Source organism: Adiantum capillus-veneris, chromosome 10, assembly GCF_014529385.1.
Source record: "Adiantum capillus-veneris isolate H3 chromosome 10, ASM1452938v2, whole genome shotgun sequence".
NCBI classification, from domain to species: Eukaryota; Viridiplantae; Streptophyta; class Polypodiopsida; order Polypodiales; family Pteridaceae; genus Adiantum; species Adiantum capillus-veneris.
In genome coordinates this window covers 51,131,358-51,157,406 of record NC_140940.1, presented here as the reverse complement: position 1 = coordinate 51,157,406, position 26,049 = coordinate 51,131,358, and the positions used below count along the sequence as shown (strand labels likewise).

Below are 26,049 nucleotides of genomic sequence, written 5' to 3'. Positions count from 1 at the left end.
CCGCCACAGAGGGACTCATCCAAAGCCCCCTCGCCCGACCCCGCTGAGCCCACCATTCGACTTGCTCTTTTGTCGACAGAGCAAGCGAGCCTTGCCGCAGAGGTAGAGCGCTTGCAGGCGACTTCTGTCATCTGCAAGGTTCTCGGCACCCGTCCTAGCAGAGGAGAGCTGCGAGACCTTCTCCACGCCCGCCTTCTTGCAGAGGTGGGCAAGATTTTGGATGTCCAGATCCTCGGACTGGGGTACTACCAGATCGAGTTCGAGACTTCCGAGATGGCCTCCAAGGTCATAGCTATGAGTCCACTGGCCATCCGAGCATCACGCGCCCACTTTCGACAGTGGCGACATGGTTTTGACCCGACTTCGGATGTGCTAGTAGAGGAGGCAAACATCCTCATCTCAGTCTGCTTTCCGGGTTTACGGAGGGAGTACCTTCCACTTCTCTCCAGGATTGGCTCCGCCATCGGGACTGTCCTGGAGACACCTCATACGGCAGCATCAGTAGCTGCCAAGGCGGCTGGCATCCCTTCAGTTCGAGTTTTGGTCAGAGATACCCACACGCTCCCGAAGGTCATCCTTCTGCCTCGGGTGAGTGGGGGTTGGTTTAGACAAAGTGTGGAGTACTCAGGTCTCCCGAACCAGTGCTTCATTTGTAGACAGATGGGCCATCTAGCGAAGGCCTGTCCACGGAGGAGGCCACGACCTACACCTCAGCCTCAGCCCCAGCCTGCCAAGGCTGGGCCGCAGCCACAGCCAGCGTCACAGCCCACAAATTCTGAGCCACCCTCCGAGCCTGGGGCTCCAGCGAAGGAGGGATGGCAGCAGGCCCATGGCGGTCGACACCAGGGACCACAGCGGCAACCTGGCACTCAGAGTGGCCCTCAGGTGCCTACTCAACAGCAGTGGGTTCCCACGGGGAACCGCTTTGGTCCTCTTGAGCAGGAGGAGCCCCCTACGCCAGCCTCCACTTCCGCTTCACCCTCGCCAGCCACCCCACCCTCAGATTTCCCTTCATCCCCTCCCCCGCCCACTCCCCACCTCGCCCCCTTGTCTTTGTCGCCCCACTCCGCTTCGTATCTCCTCCGCCTCCCCCTGCTCCTTCTCCCCCTCCTCCTGCTTCAATGCCACAGTCAACTCAGGAGACTAGTCCCTCGCCGACGGCTAGGAGATCTCTTGGCAGCGCCTTTGCCACGAGTCGCCTAGCGAGAGAGGGTCAACCCTTCTTGCGGCCCCCTCTACAGATTCAAACATCTTCCCTTGCAGCTATCCCTCGTGGTCTGACGAGCATTGACCTCCGACGCCGCTGGGATTTCTTCGATTACGGATTCACTCGCTTTCTCCGCAATTCCGCAGCAGACCACGAGGCAGCCTGCTTCAGGGTCCACGCTCTGTTCCTCGCCGCTAGGGGGACAGAGGCCTTGGACTCAGCAGTTGGTTTTTCCTTTCCCCTCTGTGGTCGGACCGAGACAGAGTGGTCCCTAGACTCAGTGGTGGGATGGTTGCATACACAGGTTCTCGAGTTCTCTCACCACATGGGAGAACTTGGAGTTACAGATTTGCTGCAGACTTTGTGGCCACTGGCCAAGTTTGCGGTGACACCCCCAGACTCAGCAGGATGTAGGCACATTGTGGTGTACTTTTTTGCTGATACGCAGTGTTTGCCTTGCTATGTATACATTCATGAGGACTCCTGGACAGAGGAGGTTGCTTTACGCACGGCTCGCTCTGCATGGGCTTGGGCCAGGCACTCACTACAGGCTCGCCTATCTAGAGGACGCTCGCATGTGGATTACTCCCCATCCAAGCTTGCCTCGAAGATAGTCCGTCTTGCTGCTGCGGCAGCATCTGTTCTCTCTCGCTCCCCATGAGGATCGTCTCGTGGAACGTGCAGGGATTAGGTGGGCCCCAGTTTCAGCGATAGTAGGGCCGATTGCGTCAGGAGCTTCAGCGTTGCCTTGTGGGAGGAGAGATTGATCTCCTTATGCTTCAAGAGCACCATTTGTCTGAGAGCCGCATTCGGCGATGTGGTCAGATTCTGCGGGGACGTTATGATACCTTTTGGTCAGCTGCTTTTGGACCTGGAGGCATCCAGGGTGGGGTATGTATGACTGTTGCGGACTCATTGCAACAGGCCATTGTGGGCAGAGGGATTATTGTGCCAGGCAAGGCTCAGTGGATTACTTTGCAGGTTCAGGGTGGCCTTGTGGGCTTCCTGAACATCTATGCGCCCAATGTGGCAAGTGCTCGTGCAGAGTTTTGGTCACAGATTGTTGAGTCTCTGCCACAGGTTGACCATTGGTGTGTAGGAGGGGACTTCAACATGTTGGAGGACTCCTCTGACAGGATCGGAGGCAGCCATGCTACTGTACATGGAGTCGAGTTAGCAGCTTGGGAGAGGTTGTGTATGACTTTGAGGGTCTCGGATACATGGCAGCACTCTGGCTTTGTGAGGCCTCCAGAGAGTCTTGCCTTCTCTAGGTCGGACCGCAGAGTGGGAGGAGTGAATCTATCGCGGATAGACCGCTTCTACACTAGTGACCACTTCAGTGACTTGGGGGGATCAGTGGGCATCCTGGCAGGGACATCCTTCTCGGACCATGCACCAGTGATCCTCACAGTGGCAGACAGGCAGAGGAGTGGGAGCACGTTGCTTCGCATCCCAGAGCGGGTCTTGTTGGACTCAGCACTCAAAGAGAGGGTAGAGGCTCTCTGGACAGAGGGCATGGACAGCCAGGCTCTACCTGCGGACAGAGTGGCCTTAGGCCTAGCTCAGCTTAGCCACTTTTTTCTCCAGGAGTCTTTGGCTCGACGGGCTGCAGCGAGAGAGGAGGAGCAGTGTCTCAGACGAGGCATTGCTTCACTACAGAGGATGCAGGAGCAGCATCCAGACAGTCCATGGTTGGAGAAGCAGTTACAACAGGCTCGACAGGAGCTTGCTTGCACAGAGGAGAGGCGCCATGAGTTTGCCTTTCACCGACAGGCATCTCAGTGGACTCGGGTGGGTGACAGAGTGACAGGTGCTTTTTTTGAGACAGTGGGACCTCGGCACTCGCATGCCAAGGTCAATCAGTTGAGGAGACCCGATGAGTCAGTTGTTTGTGAGCCTGAGGATATGCGTGCAGTTGCTACTGACTTTTACCGTGAGCTACTGTCGGCTGAGCCCCAATCAGAGAGACAGGATGCATGCAGGGAGCAGGTTTGGGCGCAGATGCCTTGTCTTGTGACTGAGGAGATGCGCCAGAGGCTAGAGCTACCTCTTCAGCTTGAGGAGCTGTACACGGCTCTTAGGGCCCTCCCTCGTGGTAGCTGTCCAGGTGAGGATGGGTTGACTCCCAGCTTCTTCTTGGAGTACTGGGACCTGCTTGGCCCAGATCTTTGTAGTGCCTTTCAGTACATTCTGCACACAGGAGTGATGCAGGATAGCATGAGTGAGGGCCTGATTTACCTCATTCCGAAGGAGGGTGGCTCCTTGGATGAGATTCGACAGTGGCGCCCCATCACCATCCTCAACTCAGCCTACAAAATTCTTGCCAAGGCTCTGAGTTTGAGGATTCAACCACTTTTAGAGAGCCTTATACATGGGACTCAAACAGGTTTCGTCAAGAAACGCAGTATCCTTGACAACATCTTCACTTTCTGGGAGGCTTCTGCCCTGGCACGTCTCCGTGGGGAGCACCTTGTGATTCTTCTTCTCGATTTTGAGAAGGCATACGACAGAGTTAACTGGGACTTTCTAGAGGGCACGCTTCGCAAGATGGGCTTCTCAGATGCTTGGATCAGAGGGGTGTCAGCTTTGCACATGCAGGCTCACAGTCGGGTGCTTTTGGCAGGAGGTAGAGGTGAGCGCTTCATGCTCACACGATCGGTCAAACACGGTTGTCCTCTTGCCCCCTTTCTCTTTCTGTTCTATGCGGAGGCGATGAGCAGATTTTTGGTGTCACAGCAGGTAGGTTTGAGGGGCTTAGCACTCCCTATACGGGGAGATGAGCTTATGGATGCTGAGTTTGCCAACGACTCGGCCTTGTACTTAGAGGGCCAGGAGGCCAATTTACACAGATGTGGGCAGGCTTTGGAGACCTTCTACTGTGCATCGGGCGCATTGATCAACTAGAGAAAGACAGTGGCTTTCTCGGTTGGTAGTGCTCCTTTGCCAGTTTGGATGCCAGGAGAGGGTTTCAGGTGGATTCCTCCAGGGACTGCAGTTCGGTACTTGGGTTGTCAGGTTGGTTTGGATTTGTCCCCCGAGCAGCAGATTGCTCCTCTCCTCCTGTCCATCAGGAGAAAGCTGTTACATTGGAGCTCAGCACGACTTTCACTGGCTGGTAGAGTAGTAGTTGCCAACCAGGTGTTGTTGGCGACTATGTGGTACATCACTTCTTGCTGGATCTTCTCGAGTTCTTGCATCAGCCAGGTAGAGAGGCTGATCAGGAACTTCCTTTGGTCAGGTCGCGACAATCAGATTGCCCGAGCCAAGGTGGCTTGGTCGGTCATCACACTTCCTTGTTCTCAGGGAGGGCTTGGGATCATTGATCCACCACAGCAGAGCAGAGCCCTTCTTGGGAAATTCGTCGTCAGAGGACTTCTTCCAGGCGAGGAGCCCTGGAAGGAGTTCTTGCTGCAGAGGCCTCGTGCCAAGGTGCCTCATTCAGGAGGCCCTTGGCAACCTTCGACCAGATGGATCTTTACAGAGTTGCGCCGAGTTGGTTTGAGCAGGAGACTGGAGGACCGATTCGCTGTGAGTTTGCTTCCTTCTTGGGAGCTATTACGGCATGGCCTAGAGCAGAAACAGCCGACGTGCACGAAGGAGCGCCTACGGCAGCCCCTCGTCTGGAACCCCATGGTTAGCACTCAGAGAGGCCACTTGGTTGGGAGTAGGCCACATGTTTCTTGGGGTCCCATGGCAGCAGGTCCAGCGCGCTCTCTAGGTGACTGGCTAGAGTTCACAGGTTTGTCAGAGGAGGTGCAGGCTGTCCAGCTACAGGGCATGAGAGGGGTTCAGAGCATGTGTCACGACATCTCAGAGTCAGTTCCAGCTGAGTGGCTCACGCCTCTCGAGCCAGTAGCACCCCGGTGGATGGGAGCCTTCACACGATTGGAGGTTCTCATTTCAGTCAGGGCTTGCTCAGAGACTGTCCCAGCCCTGTTCTTCGAGCTTCAGGGTGGGGGACGATTACAGCGAGTTGCAGTCGAGGCCCCGCAAGTAGCAGAGTGCTGTTTCCAGAGGATCCGAGTTGTGGGCATCTGTGGGAGGACTTTCGTCATAGACCCTGACCCAGCAACTCTTGAGACAGGACACTGGAGGCTATGGGCTTGGGAGTGTTGTCCACTGGCACGAGTACAGTGGGATCCTGGTGAGTGGCTATGGAGGGACCCCCTCTCTTCTGCAGACCGCCCAGGAGTCCCTTTCTTTCAGTACACTGTTCGGCTTGGACGTCATATACTTGCAGCACAGAGAGAGGCCCGCCCAACTGCAACACGTCATTGGCAGGAGGAGGGCCTCACAGTTGAGTTCTTGGCAGCTTTTTGGCAGAGGCTATGGGACTCAAGACAGCCGAGGCGCGTCACTTTGTTCCAGTGGTTGGTTGCACACAGAGCCACAGCAGTAGGGAGCAGGCTTGTGCATAGTGGTCTCTCGGCCGCATGTACAGCCTGTGACCAGTTGGTGGAGAGTCAGCGACACTATCTTTGGGACTGTCCCTCGGCCCAGCAGGTGTGGCTACGAGTTCTTCGGCTGATGCCTGCCCTCTCCACGGCTCGACAGTACACTTGGGGGACAGCGGCTTGGTCCACCCTCACGGGCCCGGCACTTCAGTTTGAGCTATCTTCCACCAGCAGGATGATAGTGATACAGGGGGGGCGACCTACACTCCAGCCTGCTACAGACCTTACTCCACAAGAGTGGTGCAGTGAGAGAGAGGAGTGTTGGGAGCTCATCAGCGGCCTAGCTCTCTGGTTCATCTGGCGGGCCCGTTGTTTCCGCATCTTTGAGGCTCGCCCTGTGCCACCAGCAGAGACTGTTCGTGACTTTTGGCTAGAGCTGATCCATACTCTCAGAGGACAGCTTGAGGGACTACAGGGCAGCTCCGACCGCATGCGGGAGCGTCGCGAGGCTTTCCTTCGACTATGGCGCCCTGGGCCTTTCTACACCATGGTCCAGGGGGTGCTCAGATGGCACTACTGTCCACCTGTGTGGCTTTTCCCTCCTCCCATCTCTTGATTTAGCCCCATTGTATATATGCTTCTTTTTCATTGGGAGAGTCTCCCCATCATGCTTGTTGTAGCCCTCTCTTGCAGAGGTGGATGTAGCCCTATGGGCAGTTTTCATTAACTAATAGAAGGATCTTTTTCTCGGAAAAAAAAAAACCCTCCTCCGAAGGCCCCACTCTCGTCGGCGAGAGTGGTCTACTTTGATTGCACAAAGGTGTACAATGCGTATGCAATGGACAGATGCAAGTTGGACTATGCCGATGACGACGACGGTGATGACGACGACGACTTGATGGCTGAAATCTGAGATCTTCTAATCGCTGAATTTCGAGACTGTTTCGGTGGCTGAAAATGACTGTTTTGGCTGCGTTTTTATGGCTGAAAATGGGGGATCAATCTGCAACCTTCTTGGGGTGAATCTACTACCTTGCTAACTGCTGAAAATGCTGTGGTTTCATGCAGTTTAGGGCTGAAAACAAAAACGCTGGCTGATCTTATCTCTTGCCAAAAACGCCAGGCAGATCTGGGTCAAGAACCAAAAACGCTGGGCCTTGGGCTGAAATCGCTGAGCTTTTGCACGGGTTCTCTCGCGTTAGTAAAAGCCTGCTGCTTCTGTTGGTAACTGGGGAAAACGCCAAGCACTGGGGAATGATGGCGATAGCTACTGATAATGGAAACGCCAAGGATGAGGGAGGTATGGCAATGGGGGTCATGAGGGTGGGTACTGCTGAGAAGTTGCATGTTGAGCGGGAAGCTCCTGCTGCCTCTTCTGACAGAAAGTGCTAACTTGGGTTTACTTATATATTAACTTAGCAAAATTGCCCTACCTACTTTTGTTGGAAAGTCACTTAAAAATAATAAGTGAAAATAACCAATAAATAGGAAAATAGACTAAATGCATTGGAATATTCCCCTAACTGATGCTAATGGATTCTGATGGGAATTCCGATGATCAAGTTGTGTGCAACCGGAAGATATGCATCTACGCTAAGTGACTGGGCATGCACGGTCTACGAATAGACTCACAAAAGTGCCAGATCACTCCTAATCTAACTTGACGAAACTGACTGAACCCTGCTGTGGTGTAGCTTGTCCACGGACACATAGAGTTGGGATGTGTCACGTGACACATGCCCTGAGGACATGATCGGTCCACAAAGGGGAGTAAGCCCAAAGCTTTGCGGAAAGCTTCAAGCTTCTCACGAGACAATGCCTTTGTGAAAAGATCTGCAAGGTTGTCCTGTGTTGGCACATAAGCCGAGCTGATCTCCTCCTGCTGAGAGCCTCTCCCTGACATAGTGGTAATGCACCTCAATGTGCTTTGTGCGAGCATGAAAAACTGGGTTCCCCGCAACTGCCAATACGCTCTGACTGTCAGTGTAGATAGTGTTGGGAGTGTCCTGTCCAACACCCAAAACAGCCATGAGGCGTCTGAGCCATACACACTCGACCGTAGCTGTGAAGACTGCCCTGTACTCAGCCTCACAACTCGAAGTGGCCACATTAGGTTGCTTCTTGCTCAACCATGATATACATGAACTGCCAAGCATGAAACAAAAACCACTTGTGGACACTCTCGTGTCAAAACAACCAGCCCAATCTGAGTCCGAAAAAGCATGTAAGTCTGGTGGCAATGAACCCCCCTTGGGATAAAACAAGCCAAGATGTAAAGTGCCACTAAGGTAGCCCTCTTGACAACCTGACAATGCTTAGACCCTGGGCTATGCATAAATCTGCTGACCTGTGAGACTGCAAACTGAATATCCGGCCTCGTGTTGCATACATAAATGAGGCAGCCAACAGTAGTTTGATAAAGAGTGACATCAGCAGGATCGCCAGCATCATGTAGACTCAACTTCAAACCTGTTTCCATGGAAGTGGCAATAGGTTTGCAATCCTCAAGTCCAAACTTACATAGCAATGTCTCTATGTAACTTTTCTGACACAAGGCAATACCACCATCACACTGCTTAAACTGTATACCCAAGTAATGATGCAACAGCCCCAAATCTTTCATCTTGAAAGTAGCATTCAAATCAGCCTTAAATTCAGCAATATGTCTCTCATTTGGTCCAGTGATCAGCAACCACAATGAGAAGTACATCACCCTCACGCTTTACATACAATATTGCTTCAACCCATACAAAGCCTTCTTACATCTGCACACTTTGTCCTCTTGTCCTTTTATGACAAAACCGCGAGGCTGCGTTACATAAACTTCCTCAAATATGTCACCATTCAAGAAAACAGTAACAATGTCTGATTGATGTACATCCCAACCAAAATGAGCTGCCAATGCACATAGAGAACGCACAGTAGTCATACGACAAGTGGGAGCGGAGCAAAATTCTCTTTATAATCTATGCATTTTTATTGTGCATAACCCTTTGCAACAAGTCGAGCCTTATGGCGATCAATCTCACCATCCGGCTTGCGTTTCAACTTGTAAACCCACTTTCTACCAATGGCCTTTTTGCCAGGAGGCAAATCACATAAAGTCCATGTGTCATTTTCTATAAGTGCATCGTATTCTGATTGCATAGCAGCCATCCAATTTTCTGAATTCTGTGCTTCATCAAAAGACAGAGGCTCCTCAACATCATGTAAGCTAGACACAGCCAAAGCATAACAATCTGATACATAAGATGCATGGCGAGTGCCTGAACGAGTACGACTAGACAAAGTTGCATCCAATTTACTGTCACACAAAGTGTGCACCAGCCATTTTGGCATACCTCTAGCCTGCTCATTTTCAGCCCTTTCCTCATCAAGTACATCATGTACATCTGCATCAATAATAGGCTGATCTAGAACATTTTCAGAAACCCCCATAGGCTGTACATTTGCCTCATTGGAACTTACATTCGTATTTCCACCACTCAAAAGAGGCAACAAAGTGTCATAAATGTCCTGTGAGCTTACATTACTATCTCTAGTACACGACAGCAAGGGCTGAACAGAATCTTCCACAAACATTACATCCCGAGAGACCAGAATACATTTTGTTTGCGGATGATACAACCTGTAACCTTTGCTTTCAACACTATAACCAACAAAAATACATTTGACAGCCTTATCATCCAATTTTCTGCGCTGCACTTGTGGCACCAAAGCATATGCCAAACAGCCAAAAACACACATGTGCTCAATAGAAGGCTTTCTATCATGCCATGCTTCATATGGAGTAATAGACTGCAAAGCTTTCGTAGGACACCTGTTAAGTACATGAGTGGCACACACAATGGCCTCAAGCCAAAAAGAATGCGGCAAAGCTTGACTTTTGACCATACATCGTGCCATTTCCGTCAGTGACCTGTTTTTCGTCTCAGCAACACCATTTTGCTGAGGTGTATAAGGCACTGTACATTGGTGTTTTATCCCACGACTAGCCAGAAATGCATTAAATTCATGAGACATATACTCCCCCCCTCGATCAGAACGGAGGGTGTCCATAGTACATTTCGAGACATTTTCAACCATAGCCAGAAATTGTTTGAAGCACATAAAAACTTCGGACTTCGCTTTAAGCGGAAATACCCATGCATGCCTGGAGTAATCATCAATGAAAGTCACGAAGTACAGGTAATTGCCCAAGGACTGAGTTTGCATGGGCCCACAAACATAACTATGCACAAGCTGCAACCTGCGTGTGGCCCGAACTAAACCATCCTTTGGAAATTTAGAACGCTGCATCTTACCCAAAATACAGCCTTCACAAACATGTTTGACTGGTGCTTCAAGAGGTGGCAAAGAAGCAACCATATCAGATTTCTGCAAACGCAGCAAACTGGCAAAATTCACATGACCAAAACGTGCATGCCAAAGTTTTGCATCTGAAATAGTCCTTGAATCTGCAACAGCATTTGCAAAATTTTGTCCACACTTGTCATACAAAGTGAGCTTATACAACCCACGGCACAAAAGGCCAGATGCAACAATTTCATCACCAAAACTGAGATCATAAACTGTAAATCTGTCATCCACAAATTTGACTACAAGTCAAAGTCTAGCAAGTGCGGATATAGACAAGAGATTCTTCTTGATCCCAGGTACATAAAGTGCATCAACAAGTGTGAAAGAACTGCCATTTGCAGCAGTAAGCACAATCTTTCCAATTCCCTGAACTGGATAAGAGGCATTTTTGGCACAAGTGACTGAATTCCCATGAGGGACAGACTCGAGAGAGGTAAACAATTCACGATGTGAGGTAATGTGCTTTGTAGCACCACTGTCGAAATACCACACATATGAATCTGCAGCAACTGACAAGCATGCATCATGGACAGCAGGATTGTAAGTGCACTCTGCGCTAAAAGCCCATTCTGCATCAACATCAGCATTATAGTCTCCTTTCACAGAAGACTCAACAATGGCTGCATTTGTAGTGGAACCAGCATTTGCAGTGGAACCACCCTCTTTCTTCTTAGCCTCTTTGGCTTTCAACTTAGGACACGACTTGATCAAGTGATCATTAGCTTTACAATAATGGCAATGCATCTTCTTTTTGCCCTTATCACCAGAATTGCCAAACGAAGTGCTGCCAGCAAAAGCATTAGGAACAGAAGTTTTGCCACTCGCAGCAAAACCATAAAAAGTGGCTGCGTTACTGTTACCACCCTTTTTTTGAGAAGCAATAAAAGCTTGTTCAACTGCACGCTGCCTAGTCCTGTTTTTTCTGGAAAGTGACTCTTGCAACAGCAATGTGCATAATGCATCAAATTTAACAACTTCTGGATTTCCTTGGGTCATAAGTCTCCAAGTACTAGCAAAAGTCTGGTAAGGCATCAAGAACAGTCTGCACTAAGGAACTGTCTGAAATGACTTCACCTGCTGAAATGAGTTGCTTATTGATATCCTTGACACTAGCAAGGAAAGTGTCCATATCATCTTCCTCATGCATAATCTTTGACTCTAACTCTTTACGCAGCAAAGCAATTTTAGCCTCATTCCGACTTGCATAAAGACCAGCCAAAATATCCCAAACCTGTTTTACAGATTTTGCTGAACGGATGTGAGGAACAATGGTGCGCTTCACAGACAACGCAATCAATGCATGAGCCTGCGCATCCTTAACATCCCAACGAGCTTGTTCTGCCGTAGGCAAAACAACTCTAACAGCAGCAATCCTTGCAACAAGACCTGCAACATCCTCAACATCGCCTACATCCTCAGAACCAGGACGTACATCAATGCCCTGCACAATGTTCCAGACGCCCTTTGACACAAGAACATGTTGCATCATATAAGCCCACATAGGGTAGTTATCCCCATCCAACTTGTCCTCAGCAACAAACATCTTGAACACATCTGTGTTGTTGTTGTTAGCCATGGTAAATGCTGCACCTGATGTGAAAACTGCCCGAAAATAGGAGAAACGGAGCGGGAACAACACGTGCTATATAGCACAAACCGTAGAAGACTATAAGGCACCTGTTATGCAGAAAACGACACTGATAGAAACTCTGCACAAAATGACGAAATAGCATATGCAGTACTGCCTGTAGTGGAAACAGAGGCCGAAATGAGCCCAAATCAAAAATCTGAGCAGACCGAGCTCTACGAGCTCACCCGAAAATATTTGTAGACCTGCGAACGCTTGCCAAAGCTCACTGAAATCGGAGAAAGTGAGCAGGCGTGTACTAGAGCAATTGGCGACTAAGCCCGAGAGGACGCAACCTGCTCTAATACCAATTGTTGGAATTAGGATTGCAAAGAAACACACATAGCTTGGAGAAGATGAAGGAAGCTCAAGGCACGCAATAGAGAGTGTATTACTTAGTGTGCAACGGAAAGATAGATAGCCCTAGAGTGATGGGCGTATATACAATGCACGGGGGAAAAAACCTCCTAAAGAGGGAAAAAATGCCCCGACGGTCCTAGTGTGTTCACACACATCACTACCACATGTATATGGTAACACAACATAGTCACAATCGTGACATTCCCTCCCTCTTTAAATAAAACCCAGGGTAGTTGAAGAAACTCAAGGAGAAGAAAATATATTGTTGTTGTGCTTCTGCATCCAAAGCTCTTTCTGTTAAGTCCCACTTCATGGGACTGTTATTGACCATGAGTATTTCGCCAAACTGAAAACTGATCATATTGATCATATTTGCAACTTGATTAGTGCCTTTGTCAAAGTTCTTTGTAACTTCGAGCTTTGTCCAATAAAAGATTGAATTTGTATCTGCTTCGAGTGAAATTATTGGTAAACTGACTTGAGTTTTCTGATGATGATGAGTGATGACCACTGGTTGGAAATCTGTAAGGTATTCCATTGGTTTGTCTGGAATATTAAAATCCTCTTGAAGGGATGTCGTAGAGTGAGATAGAATAGTTTTTGGAGGTATATCCATCTGTAAAGGTTTATCACTAGAACAATTCGTGTCCAAAGATTCAATTGTAGCGACTGAAGCCTACATCTGTTTTATCCTTTGTATCATTGAGAGTAAGAGTTGGAGTCTTCAAAGTTGACGAAGATTCTTCGTTCACCACTGCATTGGGTATGTGTTCAGAGACGAAGACTTTATTCTGCAAGGACGATGACGAGGCGAGTTTTTTGCCTGGATCACGGCCAAAGAAGGAGTTATGTGCGTGTCCGTTGTCACACAAGAACCAGAATCTTTTGAATCTTCAGCTTTCTCAGCGGGTATTAAGGCTTCCAATTGAGAAGGAGGAGGTCAAAGGAGTTGTTGCCTCTTAGACCTCTGAAGGATCCTCTTGCACAAGGAAAGGATCAATAAATCTTCAACTATACCACCATCAGACAAGAAAGACTTAAATGTAGGGCATGGCTCGCGAGGGGGAGCTTGTCCAACGTCGCGCCATTCACGACCTAGTACTCGACTAGGGACAGATATATGTGCCACTAAGTAAGCCCATCTTGATATCGCTCATGATCCTTTGGAAGCTTCATATTGCTGCTTTTGTTGCTGATGATTCCGATAAGAAGTAGGTTGCTTAGAACTGTAGCATTTCCAAGAATATTCATGCTGAGGCTTTTGCTGCTCGCACGAAGATACTTTGTATCTAGTTGTCTTTGAGAAACCATGCTTTGGGTGAGAAAATTTGAGTTCCAAAGGCTTTTGTGTGAGTGGTTCTTCCTGGTCGACCACTGAAGCGTCAGAAGAAGATGGCAGAGAAACTGCATGTGTAGTCCGAGAAGCAGTTGGGTGACTCCGAGAAGAGGTTTGCATCTGCATCTGATCCAAACGACTGTGAATCGATGCGAGGCTTGTTAAAAGTGTGGCCATCTGCTCCTTCATAAGAGCACGGGCGTCTTCTGATTGACCACCTTCGTCCTGAGAATTCGGCATGGTTACGTCTCAAAGGGAACTCGAACATGTGAAGAAGCAGCTTTTGCCACGGGTACTGCAAGAGCAGGAACGGCCTATGGAGCGGGTTCCGGCTCTGGCAAATCGGGAATCTCAATAACTTCGGGTTTTGGAGTATCCAGAATAATTATGACTTCCGGCTCTGAGCTATAGAATCTAGAATCATGAACACTTCATGTGTAGGGGAATTCTCTAGCAAAATTTTATCGAGAATCTCGTCTATGTGCGGGAGATTCGGAATCTTGCAAAGCTCCGTGCCATCCGGTTCCATCTGGGAGCATATATGAAGGAATATGGTGCAGTAATGCTACCAAAACACGCTCCAAGAAGGCAAGCATTATATCCCATAGCTAGCAATCGTATGGTAGGAGAGAGAGTCCTACGTTGCCTGGTGTTTTTTTTTTTAACGCTGGTGGTTATTGTCCCCAATTAAAAGGTGTCCACATTGAGTTATTCTTGGGGCAAGCCAGCCAGTTTTGAGGTTCACCACCGGGCAATTTACCCAATCAAATTGAAAGCGTTGAAACTTATGCGCTGCTGGTTTCTTTACGTAAAAAATCCAGCACAGAAAGTCAAAACAGCCAGCGCAGCGTTTCAGCCCAGCCTAGCGATTTGGTAAATTGTGCGCCAAGGGGTGTGTGAAAAGGGTGCGGAAAGAATTTTTGCAAGCTTCATTTGATGAAGTTCACCCCCTATGGCCGGCCACCCAATTTTGGGGCGGGCGGCCAACTTAAATAATAGAGCCAATACAAGGTGCAGCCAGCGTTTTAAAAAAAAACACTCTCTACCTAACTTTCAACCAGCGTATGTTTTACCAGTGCATCACAACCAGCGAGTAAATTTTCTTATGCACAACTCTTGCCGCTTGGCGCATGTCACGCTTTGGTGAAGGGGCACCTCCGTAGAGAAGAGCCCGCGCGAAGAGGCACGACACGGACACAAACGGCAAAGCACGATGGAGTGGCACTGATCAGTGCCCTTTCACATGAAAGGGGAGTGTATAAAGCGAAGAGGTGCTACCTGCTGCCCAAGGGTTGCATAGGGGAGGTGGCCGATTGCGAAGAGGCACCGAATTTGGCCGCAGGTACACCGCACACATTCGTTGTTGTCCTTTATGTACATTATTGGAACAAAAATATCAAGTTACCTCATATGCTCGTATGCACATGCGTACGACCTTTCTTCTGCTTCCATACAACTCCAGGAAGGGGATAGAGTGTAGCCACGAGGGTGAGAGGCTCACAACCTTCGGGTCCACGGGGAAAAATTTTCTCTGATACACTGTAAGGATTCTAGTTGCTAATCCTTCATTAATTACTTAAACTCATGATTAAGACTTAAGAAACTTGAACTGTACTCAGAAACAAGGCTTAGAAGTCTCTGTGTTGATTCATTGAATGTGTGATACAAGGGCTCCTTATATAGGAGACGAAGAGACACAAATGAAAAGACATGTCTCCTGGTGAAGAGACATGACTTTAGACGTAAAGACACATCCTTTCGGCAAAGAGCTGCAACCATTGGGCAAAGAGTCGCACCCGTAGAGCGAAGGGTGTGACCAATCGTCAAAGGAGTGTGGCTTTTGGCGAAGAGGTATGTCTCTAGAGCGAAGAGTCATGACCATCCAAGCGCAAGGGTCCTCCTTGGCATGGCACTTCGCGTATCTGTAACTAGAAGTAGATGTAATACTGCAACATAGTCACAATCGTGACAGAGACTATGCCAATCCTAGCACTATTGGAGTTAATGTCTCCAATAAACAATTACTTGAGAATTTCATGCCGCATTGAGAAAAAGTTTGTTTATTGGAAGTCCCACCATGTTAAGACTAAAAGCGACAAGTGATTATGCTCTCCATGCTTTCCTTTTTCTTGCCTCTCGTGTCTTGGTCTCAAAAACCCTTGAGAGTTCTTACACAACCGATTCGGTTCATGTTGTGGAAAAGACGTGCTAATCTACCACATTTGGTCTCGATCTCTTGGCCACATATTACATGTCCTGAACATTTGGGTGGTGTAGCCTTGTTAGATGTGTGGTTACATCTTCTTGCACGTAGATGGACCCTACTTCAAACTATGTGCATTCTCAGCCATGAATTGATGTGCGCCTTGAGAACATTGATACAGGACAAGGTAAGTCGCGTAATGCAGCTTTTGGTGGGATGGTTTGAATGCCAAGAAAAATATGTGGTGTATGTAGTCAGTGAGACACACATTTGGAGAAAACAGAAAGAAGCAACAACCCAATGTGGCCAATCGGCTGAATCCACAAAAACTCCAGGAAGGCCAAACTAAGCTGACTGCACTGAATGAGCTCTCCAAAAACAAGGAAAGCCAAGCTCATCTGTCTACGTTGAAGAGGCTATTGTATGCTGTAGCAATCACTGTGGACCACCACTGGATAGTGCCCTCCTAAATAGTCTAAGCTTGCGTCATCCTCCATGAAGAGAGAGTCAGACGAAGCAATCTACACTGTGAAGAGACTCTCAAAAAAGGAGTGGCTACACCAATCTATCTGTACCATCCTACCGATACCTCCTGCATCCAATCCTTCAATGTCAACCAAAGCACGATCCACGCCAAAAATGCCACCAAACCACGACTCGATGTCTATCTATGTGAGCTGGGATAACATCTCTTAGGTCAGGAGATGAGACTGCTGTGAGGTTATCGAGGGTGAGTGTAAATAACTATGAAGGTAACAATGCGATCGATCAAGAGAGTAGAATAGCAACTGTATTGACATCCAAGCCCGGCTCCCGATGCAATGTTATCATACCTGATCTCCCCCATCTTGGGGTAAACTCATCAGAAGTGCACGCACAACGGAAGAAAACACACGCTCGCGCGAGAGAAATGAAAGAGAGAGAGAGAGAGAGAGAGAGAGAGAGAGAGAAATGTTATAAATGAAATGTTATGTTAACGTCTTTGAAAGGCCAAAATGACCTATGAGACCAGAAAGTTACAATTGGTGAACCTGATACCAAGTTTGAGTACGGAAAGTACAAAGAGCTAAAACTAAAACACTAAGGAAATGAATCTTAAGCTGATTTGGAACTGAAACGAGATAGAGGGAGGGGCGTGGTGGGTTCAAATGAAATCTCTCATCATGGTGAGTACTTTGGCTGGGCGTCTTGCATGTCGAGCTAGGCGTCTTGCATGTCGAGCTAGAGAGAGAGAGAGAGAGAGAGAGAGAGAGAGAGAGAGAGAGAGAGAGAACCAACCAAAACGGCAATAAATTAGATGATTATTACCATGGGGGCTAGGGTTTCTTATATACCTCTTAACTCAATTGCCCAACCCAATCATCATGTCAAATAAGTGAAAAATACCTAAAAATGACCAAAAAAAAAAAGACGGGATCTCATTGGGCATTCACTTGAGATCCATAACTTTAATACCCTCATTGCAACTCATAGTGAACATATGTAGGAAGACTAAGTCGATCAAGAAGCTATCATGGACACCCCCACAATGGTCAAAACTACTGGATACACCTCGAATTTGCAAGCGTCAACTTGTCATCTCGCCTCACAAAAAGTTAAACTATAAACCACGCTATGACCAAGATTCCCCATTAGTGAACTATTAACACATCACGTCCAAGATTCTTCAAGACAATGAGCTTTGTAACACAACCTATGCATAATCCTACTAACAATCATCAATTGTCTACAGCGCATGCATAGTGTTTTGTATTCTTCATGTTGGTTCCTTTCCAAATGCAATGTCCTTGATCTTCAACACAAGGGCCCAAACACCGATGACTTGAACTCCGACACACAAGTAGAACAGCAACTGCACTACCATCTAAGCCGCTCCCAATGCAATGGTATCATACCTAATCTCCCGCATCCTGCAGGTAAACTCCCAAAAAGAGTCCAAAGCATTGAAGTCGAGATCTCACTTGAAGTACCCAACTATTCAGGAGTAAGATTGTTCATTCGGGTATGGAGACTTGCAAGGAGCTTCTTCCGGATAGAATTCAGCATCGAGTTCCCCTAGTAAGAATATTCACAAAGATGCGCACGGTCACCTAGAGCCGGGGAAAAAATTTCCATGAGCTTGTTCAGAGCTTGGGAGAGGCTGCGACCTGGCCTCTTACAATGACAGCCTTCTTGCATGGAGCAGAGACTTTGCCATTTGAGTTGGGAGAGGCTGAGACCTGGCCTCTTACAATGACAGCCTTCTTGCATGGAGCAGAGACTTTGCCATTTGAGTTGACATCTAGAAGACACGCTGAAGCAACTCCTTTTATAGGCTAGCCTTGCTCCTATAAATAGGACCCTTTGCCATGTGTGCATTTGTGCATTTCTTGCAATAGGGATACCCCTAGGCCCCTATTCCAATAGACTCCTAGCCTCTAGCATCCTACCCGTAGGAACATCACTCCCCCCTTGAAGTAGAGTTTTTGTCCTCAAAAACTCACCTTGAGTGATGATTCATATAAGTTGGGCTTTCCCACCTCTAATCTCACAAGTCAATGTGGGAGATAAGATGATACAGACATTAGAACACATACTCTTTTCTAATGTTAAGCTCTTGGTACCCTAGCCTTTTAAGTTAAATAGAATAGAATCTGCCAATAATAAGACAACTGACATTAGAAGTGCAAAAGCCCACTCGTTCCCAACTCTTAACATTCTGTACCACCATTGCAAAATTAACACAAGGTTTTGAGCTCAAACGTCAAAATCCGACATACACACATGTATTAACTGTTTCAAAAAGTAAAAGTACTAACCTTTGTCTTTGCAGCAAGACGATAGATGTCGGACACTTCAGCTTGTTTGTGATGTTTTGGATATGCAACAAGGCCATAAAGATCATACTTGTCTATTAATTTTAAGATAGTTGTAAGTACTGCTGCATTGCCGCTTGACATTCCATCAATGTCATCCCGATTTCCCATGATAAGGGTCTGAAATTGAGAACATCTCTATCTCAGTGATTACAAGAGCTTCAGTAAAATTGGAAGCCATACAGATATCCAGCACAGATTTTCGACCCTTTCCTAATGATAAATGAAAGCGGAAACAAAATATATAGGACGTAATGTCAACTTCTGCAATATGTACTAAATGACCCACCAAATTAGCCAGCTCTCGAAGAGGGCGAGATTCTCCAAAAGCTTTCACTAAGGTGGTCATGTTCTTCTTTGAATCAGGACGTGCTAGCGCCAGAATCATTGGCTTCCTTGGATTTGTGAAAAAACGCATGATCTGGGAAAGTATAGTCTGCTTCAGAGATAATTTTAACTACATTGCTATACACAGGCTTTGCTCAAGAAGCTTTCTCAGCACAATGAAAGCAGTGTGCAACAGACTATGGTGAGCAATGGCACCTCAGTCCATATTGGAGGCTCTTCTTGCAAGGAGGGAACGTCTCCAACTGCGTCAAAATCATCAGCTGCATCTCCGGAATCAGGCTCGATAGTTTGATTGAACTCCATTCCCGGGGGAATAACCTGTACTAATTCAAGGTAGATGGTTCAATTTGCTTCCATGCCAAATTGGTTCCATATATACTTACGTGGTCAAATGGGCGTGCAAGAGACTAGGAGTGTGTGCATACACAAATGCATGAGCGCATGTGTGTTTTTGTGCGATTGTGTGTGTGTGTGTGTGTGTGTGTGTGTGTGTGGGAGAGAGAGAGAGAGAGAGAGAGAGAGAGAGAGAGAGAGAGAGAGAGAGAGAGAGAGAAAGAGAGAGAGAGAGAGAGAAGAAGAAGAAAAAGAGAATTTTAACGTTGTAGGAAACTATCCCAAGAGACCTTAAAGATCTATCTAACAAGGAGATTTGAACTCAAGACCTGTTATTCAAGAGGGAAATGGCATAACCAATCTACCACACTTGGGTGATAGAAAGCTGAAATAAAACTTACCACCATGCGGGGAAAATAGTGACCATTGCAGCTGACACCATGCTTAGTTTTTGCCCTGAGATATCTAGCAATATGCGCGTTAAAACCATCATAAAGTCCCCACTGCTCATCGATTTCTTGTTTGGTGCTGGTTATCACGAGTTCTGATGCATCAAGTGACAGTTCCTCAGCTTCTATACGCCGCATTATTTTGTATGTTGCATTGATATCTTCTTTGGATTGACGACCTTGTTTGAGAAGTTGTTCCAGCTTATTTCTTCCTAGAGAGTGACCAGTTGTGACCATTGGAACATTTAAAGCTCCAGAAAGCATAGCTGCTGCATGGGCAGCATCTGCATAGTGCCCATGAACAACGTGGGGCCAGACAAGCTCCCCGTTCCCTACCTGTTCACCCAATACCTTAGACATGTTGCACACATGAGCAAGTGCACCATCAACAAACTCCTGGATGTATGGCCAAAGCAGTTCTTTGCGAAGATAACATTCCCTTGGACCAAAAGGGATCCTCACTATGTAAGCTCCACTGCTCTCACCAAGCTCTTGTTCCTCATTTCTGTAATTCCTATGGGTAAGCTGTTCCGTGGGCTCACCATAAATCCAATTTACTTCTGGTGAACATATTTGACGGGTCAGGAGGTCCACTCGATACACCTGAGGCATCAGGGCCAGTGCTCTTGCCAATTCTACAACATATTTAACCTGATCAACAAGATAGCAGTGCATAAGTTCTTGTCTTATAATAATCTTTTTGAAGGGCAATGAGTGATGCAAACCTGGCCACCTGTATCAGAGTCCCGACCAAGCTCCATATCTTCACCACGTACAAGCCCATGCAAGCTACAATGAGAAACTGCAACCAATCAGGAAAGGACCAGATAGTAGTTTACAGGTGAAGTGCATGCCAGAAAACCACCATCCCTCTCCCACTCAGAAAAAAACCCTGCACCTTTTTCGCATGCCACCAGAGTATACAACCAAATAGCATACCTTATCAGTATAATGTACAGCTTTTTCTCTTTGTGCTGTTCTGCCCATGCTTCCATGTAATCAACTGAACTCGCTCTCGGCATTCTACTTTCCACCAAAGCAGGATCTGATTTTTCTCCCTCTGAAAAATCAGATATGTCTTCTGTGGCATCTTTGTGGGCTTGCTCACGTTCAAGGCGCCGCTTTGCAAGCCGTTGGGCATGTTCCCACTCAATCTACACAAAATAAACAACTATCGAATGAACTATGCATTATGTGCAAAAGGTCCTGAACATGTCACATGAATTGCAAATGAATTAGAAAGGATGGAAAGCTCTATAGTTTACCCACTAAATGGGGGATGACATAGTTTAAGCTAAGATATGATGTCCATTGAATAGCATTGGAGAAATTCAATTACCAACACAACAAATTCTACCTTGTGGAATAATTTAGGCAGGCTTTACCTTATAATAGCATATGAACTATCCAGTCATCACCTTCAAAGTTTAACTTTAAAGCTGTACAGGTGAAAAGGTGCTTGACAATTTTCCTAGCAGTCAACATGTTGGAATGGTAAAATTCAGTATACCTTCATAAGTTCAGAATAATCTGAACTCACGAATTATAAGAGGGAATAAAGCACTCATAAAACTATAAAAGCAAGGGACACAAGAAAAAATAAAAATAAAAATAAAAATTCCTAAAAATCGCTTTATTTGCTATGAAACAAAACTAGATAAAACAGAACATTATTAACGTAAAAATGTTTTTAGAAAAAAGACACGCAAAATAAGTTGACGCAGCTTACTTGGCTAAAACTAAAAACAGTACTCAACTTTAAACAAAAAAGAAAAAGACAACTTTAAAATTCAGGGCCAACGGTACGGAGCATAGCAATCGCATTAATCTGCCATGCCTAGTATTATGATGATTGCGGGATCAGAATGACCATTGATATTCCAGGTTACTTTCCAAATCCTAACATTACGAGTGATGCTATGAAAAACACAATCCTTTTTAAAGCACTTGGTAATTTTAAATCTCCAAGACCGAGCCATCTGCTCTCTTTATCTACAAATCGATAACGTACAAAGGACAACTCTCACCCAGAATGGTGCTTGTTAATGCTAAACCTCGGATATGAGCCATGTATGCATCATAAATGACTATCCCGGATTGCAAAAGCAATGTACATAAAACAAAATCTACTCGATCTACCTGTTTCTTTTTGCGTGCGAGGTGCCATATCCTCCAACACATATTCTCCAACCGGATGTTGCGTTCGTGAACATTTTTTGTTGCCGTTGCCTGGAGATTTAAGAAAATACACAAGCTCTCTCTCTCTCTCTCTCTCTCTCTCTCTCTCTCTCTCTCTCTCTCTGTCTGTGTGTGTGTGTGTGTGTGTGAGAGAGAGAGAGAGAGAGAGAAAGAGAGAGAGAGAGGCTTGCCTTGAGCCAAGACCGATGAATATCACTCTCGTCGAAGCCACCAACAACCTCCTCGACAAAGTACTTGGTAGGGTTGAAGATATTGCTTTCTGCAATGGGGGCGGGAATCGGAGAGCGATGGTGAGGCTCTGCTGCTGAGCCAGCATCCAGAATTGCCTCCAAATAACCGTTAATCCATTCGTTCCCCGCCATCGCCAAATAAAACCGGAGGCAAACTAGTAGCTTGCAGATTAATGTCGATCTCCGTTAACATCGCATCTCAAGCTTCTGGCTACGGCATGTGCTATGGAGTGCGGAAGATGTGTGTGTGTGTGTATGTGTGTGTGTGTTGGGGAGAGAGGATCGCGGAAAAGCGAAACTCCCTATTTGGTCTGGAGTCTGGACTCTGAACAAGGCCGATAAAGCTAGGAAGACAGAAAGGCGTTTTCTTTCTTTGTGAACATTCTTTTGTCTCTTCTTAAGTTCTTGACACTATCACACAGTGTCACACACTAGGCTACATTGTCATACAACTATGTTTGACACTACAGGCTAGTACAGGGAAGACTTGTGACCTGCATCATTGGTGACAATGCCGTTTAGAGCCCCATCCCACTAAGCGCATGGAGTGGCTATAAGTGCTCAAGCTTGCCGGAGTGTGGTCTCGCCAGGTGCTTAGAGTTGGGTGGCACTGTAGGGGGAGTGGGGTTAGTGGGGGGAGTGTTTTGACTAAAACCAGAAAGGCCAAAATCTCAAGCGTGCACATCGATCGCCAGGTGCTTAGAGTTGGGTCGCATTGTAGGAGAGTGGGGGTAGTGGGTGGAGTGTTTTGACTAAAACCAAAAAGGCCGAAATCTCAAGCGTGCAGATCGCGTGAGTGTTCTACTCCTACTACCCCTCAAAAAAACGTAGTAGGTGATAAGCTATTTCTTTGGTGAGCGGCTCTTCTCCTTGTTCATAGCGAAAGGCACCTAATAGAAATCACGAGCTCAAAAGACTTTTTCTTCTTGTTTTTCGATGAGATTCCACCCTCCTCAGAGTGCGACCCGGTGTTAAGCTAACCTGCGGGATAATCCCACTATTATTGGGGCGACTCGGCTCTTAGAGTGCATGGAGGGGCCTAGTTGTTGCGTTGCAGTGCGCATAGAGCAAAAGCATGCTAAAAACGGATATTGTATAACAAGTTTTGCAAGCTGACAGGCAAGCCATTCTTGATTTCTGTTGTATGCAACCCTCGTGTGACGTCTTTGGAGACGTGCGATGCATGTTAGCAGTTAACCCCTCTAAAACCCCAAGACCTTGGTGGAACGAGGCTCTTAATGCCTTAACATCTCTTTCTAATTCTTCGTAGCCTCCTTGGTGACGAAGATCTCCAATCGCCAAGGAGAGCTACAATTAAAATGCACGACAACTAGCATCACCTTGCTATGCCAATTATAGTGGGATCCCCCATAGGCCCTTAAAACTTAAAAGGCGCCTTTTGGGGCATCCTCCAATTGCAGTTTTGTACCCCATACCTACTTGAGAAACAACATGTGCAACGATGATTGGCTCTTCATGGCAAGTTTTTCATTAAGGGTGTCTCAACCACCCTCCACATGGATGATTCGCCCTTTCGCTTGCTGTAGACGCAACACTATTGAAAAGCCACCAGCTGCTGTGAGCGCACAAGGTTTCAAGACTTTAGTGTAGCTAAATGATCCTGGCCATTCAAAGGTCTCTTGGGGGAATCTTAGCGCAACATCACTCTAACTCTAGTTTGCCATCACCTTATGGGGCGTATGCAAGATAGAGCGTACCCACTTCCCGCAGTTCGCACCCAACCGTGAAGTCCACAACGCGACTAACTCGTCGAGTTTCGCTTGATCCCGAAGCACGAGATTACGACACGTGGTACACAACTAGAACTCGTCGAGTTATTGATTGAAAATGCCACATAACTCCTTGACTGACGTGGTCCTTCCACGCATATGTCCACACGGCATTGCCACGTAACTCGGCGAGTTGCGTGGCATGCAGACTTGACAACTCGTCACCTTTGCCATGTAATTCAACGAGTTACGTGGCATTGCCAAGAGGTAACACCACGTAACTCGACGAGTTACATGACATTACGTCTTGGAAATGCCACGTAACTCGTGGAGTTACTTGGCAAAGCGCAAGTAACTTGCCGCGTATCTCGCCCTAGTTACGTGGCATTCTGGACGAGTTGTCCAATGTTCATGCCATGTAACTCGGCGAGTTACATGGCCTACTGACTTAAAAGGGTCAGCAGTCCACGTAACTCGTCGAGATACGTGGACGCCATGTAACTCGTCGAGATATGTTGGCACCACGTAACTCGACGAGTAACAGGGATACATTTCCAAGAGACCCAACGGGTTACATGGCTTGCCATGTAACTCGGCGAGTTCATTAAATAAAAAGAAAAAAATTACTCTATTTTAAACGTGTAGGTCAAAACTCGAGCTTGAAGGATAGAGTTCATCTTTGCACCTTCGAGGTCACCATCTCTCCAATCCACAGAGGGGGCCTGAGAGAGTGACACCAGATAGGCGGTGACACGCCGCATCTGCATATTCATTTGCAAGAGGTTCGCTTCCACTCTCACACACACATCACACACAAAATGTGCCTCTCTCACACACAGACACGCGCACACATTCAGATTGTGCGCCCCTCTCTCTGACACCCACACGCATGTGCATAAGATTTTGAATGTGGCTCTCACCCTCTCCATCACACACACAATGTCACAATCTGTTTGCGCACGTGTCTGTGGTTGTGTCGCGGAGTTTTGGGGGGGGGGGGGGGGGGGGGGGGGGGGCAGGGCTTGGGAAACATTTTTTGTGGAGTCGGTTTTGGAACCTTTTCACACGTATATAAGCAGTCTAACTCTAAATTTGAGGGGTTTAGGGTCTGTGCGCTCCTTGCTGCACTGTCGAAGCAAGGGACTTGCCGATACACCGTGTGCGAGCCACAAATGGCTCCAAGCACACAACAAGACTAATCTAGCAAGCTCAAAAGAGGGCAATGGTGTGTCACTCACCGCTCTATCCTCCTGCCGTGGAGGATTCCTCGCCGCGATGAAGAAGAAGCTGCAATCGTGCCGCACTCAACCGCTTCTCCGCCGTCGTGCCTTCGTAATGCTCGATCGCACACACACTCTCCCTCTCTCTCTCTCTCTCTCTCTCTCTCTCTCTCTCTCTCTCTCTCTCTCTCTCTCTCTCTCACATACACACACACATGAGGAGGTGAAGAAGAAGAAGATGGAGATGGAGATGGAGCAAGAGCACTCTTCTATTGCACAAATGAGAGAATGAGTGAATTTTAGGTTTAGTTGGCTTTTATATGAGCTCACCTCATTCACACTTGGGCGCCCATGCTTAGCCAACTAATCCCTTGAATGTCCCAGTTAGAGTGCGCCTCTCATCGGCGATCACTCTTACCCTTTTCCTATTGGTCCGACAAGCCCAGTACCTGACTCTACCAAATACATAATACACGTCCGTTGTAGGTGATGGGGTGTCCATGAGCCGTGAGGGTTAACATGCCCCCCTTCCTGATGTAGATTCCGTCCTCGGAAGCTATTGAGTTGAAGCTCGTTCGTCGAGGTAGAAGAGCATTTGAGATGAATGTCCTTAGCCTTCTTCGGTCACTGCAAAATCAAACAACATTGGCACAGCAATTGCATTCTCATAAGTGATTAAAAAGCATATGCAGTTTTAGGTAGACAAATTGATTGGTAAAAGAATTTTAAACAATTTGTCAGCAATGAACATTAAATTGCAATGTAATCAAATGCATAAACAGATGTAAAGGTAAAAAATTAAACAAGTCTGGGGTCGCTAATTTGACGATCGAAAGGCACTAGAGATCGAATATTAATACCATGGGTAAGCTTCTTAATTTTCTGTGGTCAATTAAGTTGTTTAATCGCGAGAGCCAAGTATTCATGTTCGAGGGCTGACTATAGGCTATATCTAGAAGACCTTGTAGTTAAGCTACCATAAAAGGAATTTCTCATGAAATCATCGCCTGACTGATTACTTTTTCTTTGACCCCCCAAAGTCTTTTCACAGTGATTCAATTTTGATGTGTGTGCTTATTTTGTATGCCTTGGGTTTTTTGCTTTTCAAGTAAAAGCGCCCATATTGGGAACCTCTAGGGCTCTAGTACCATAGGCAATACATGTGAGTGAAGTACCAAATCAAGCTGAGATTTCTCTTC

The 26,049-nt window shown here is 47.0% G+C and overlaps 1 protein-coding gene across 1 annotated transcript in view; it reads right to left on the bottom strand.

Annotated features, from left to right (window-relative positions):
• The window catches only part of LOC147448822 (putative sucrose-phosphate synthase 1), a 70,087-nt gene extending 47,822 nt beyond the window's left edge, over nt 1-22,265 (bottom strand). The window contains exons 1-8 of the mRNA XM_086521282.1: nt 21,841-22,265; nt 21,611-21,700; nt 20,411-20,625; nt 20,197-20,260; nt 19,424-20,122; nt 18,885-19,007; nt 18,631-18,762; nt 18,285-18,461 (exon numbers count right to left, since the gene is read on the bottom strand). Of these exons, the coding sequence (XP_086377408.1) occupies nt 18,285-18,461; nt 18,631-18,762; nt 18,885-19,007; nt 19,424-20,122; nt 20,197-20,260; nt 20,411-20,625; nt 21,611-21,700; nt 21,841-22,032 (1,692 nt within the window). The 5' untranslated portion in view covers nt 22,033-22,265. The remainder of the gene's footprint in view (nt 1-18,284; nt 18,462-18,630; nt 18,763-18,884; nt 19,008-19,423; nt 20,123-20,196; nt 20,261-20,410; nt 20,626-21,610; nt 21,701-21,840) is intronic.
• Nucleotides 22,266-26,049: the final 3,784 nt, after the last annotated feature.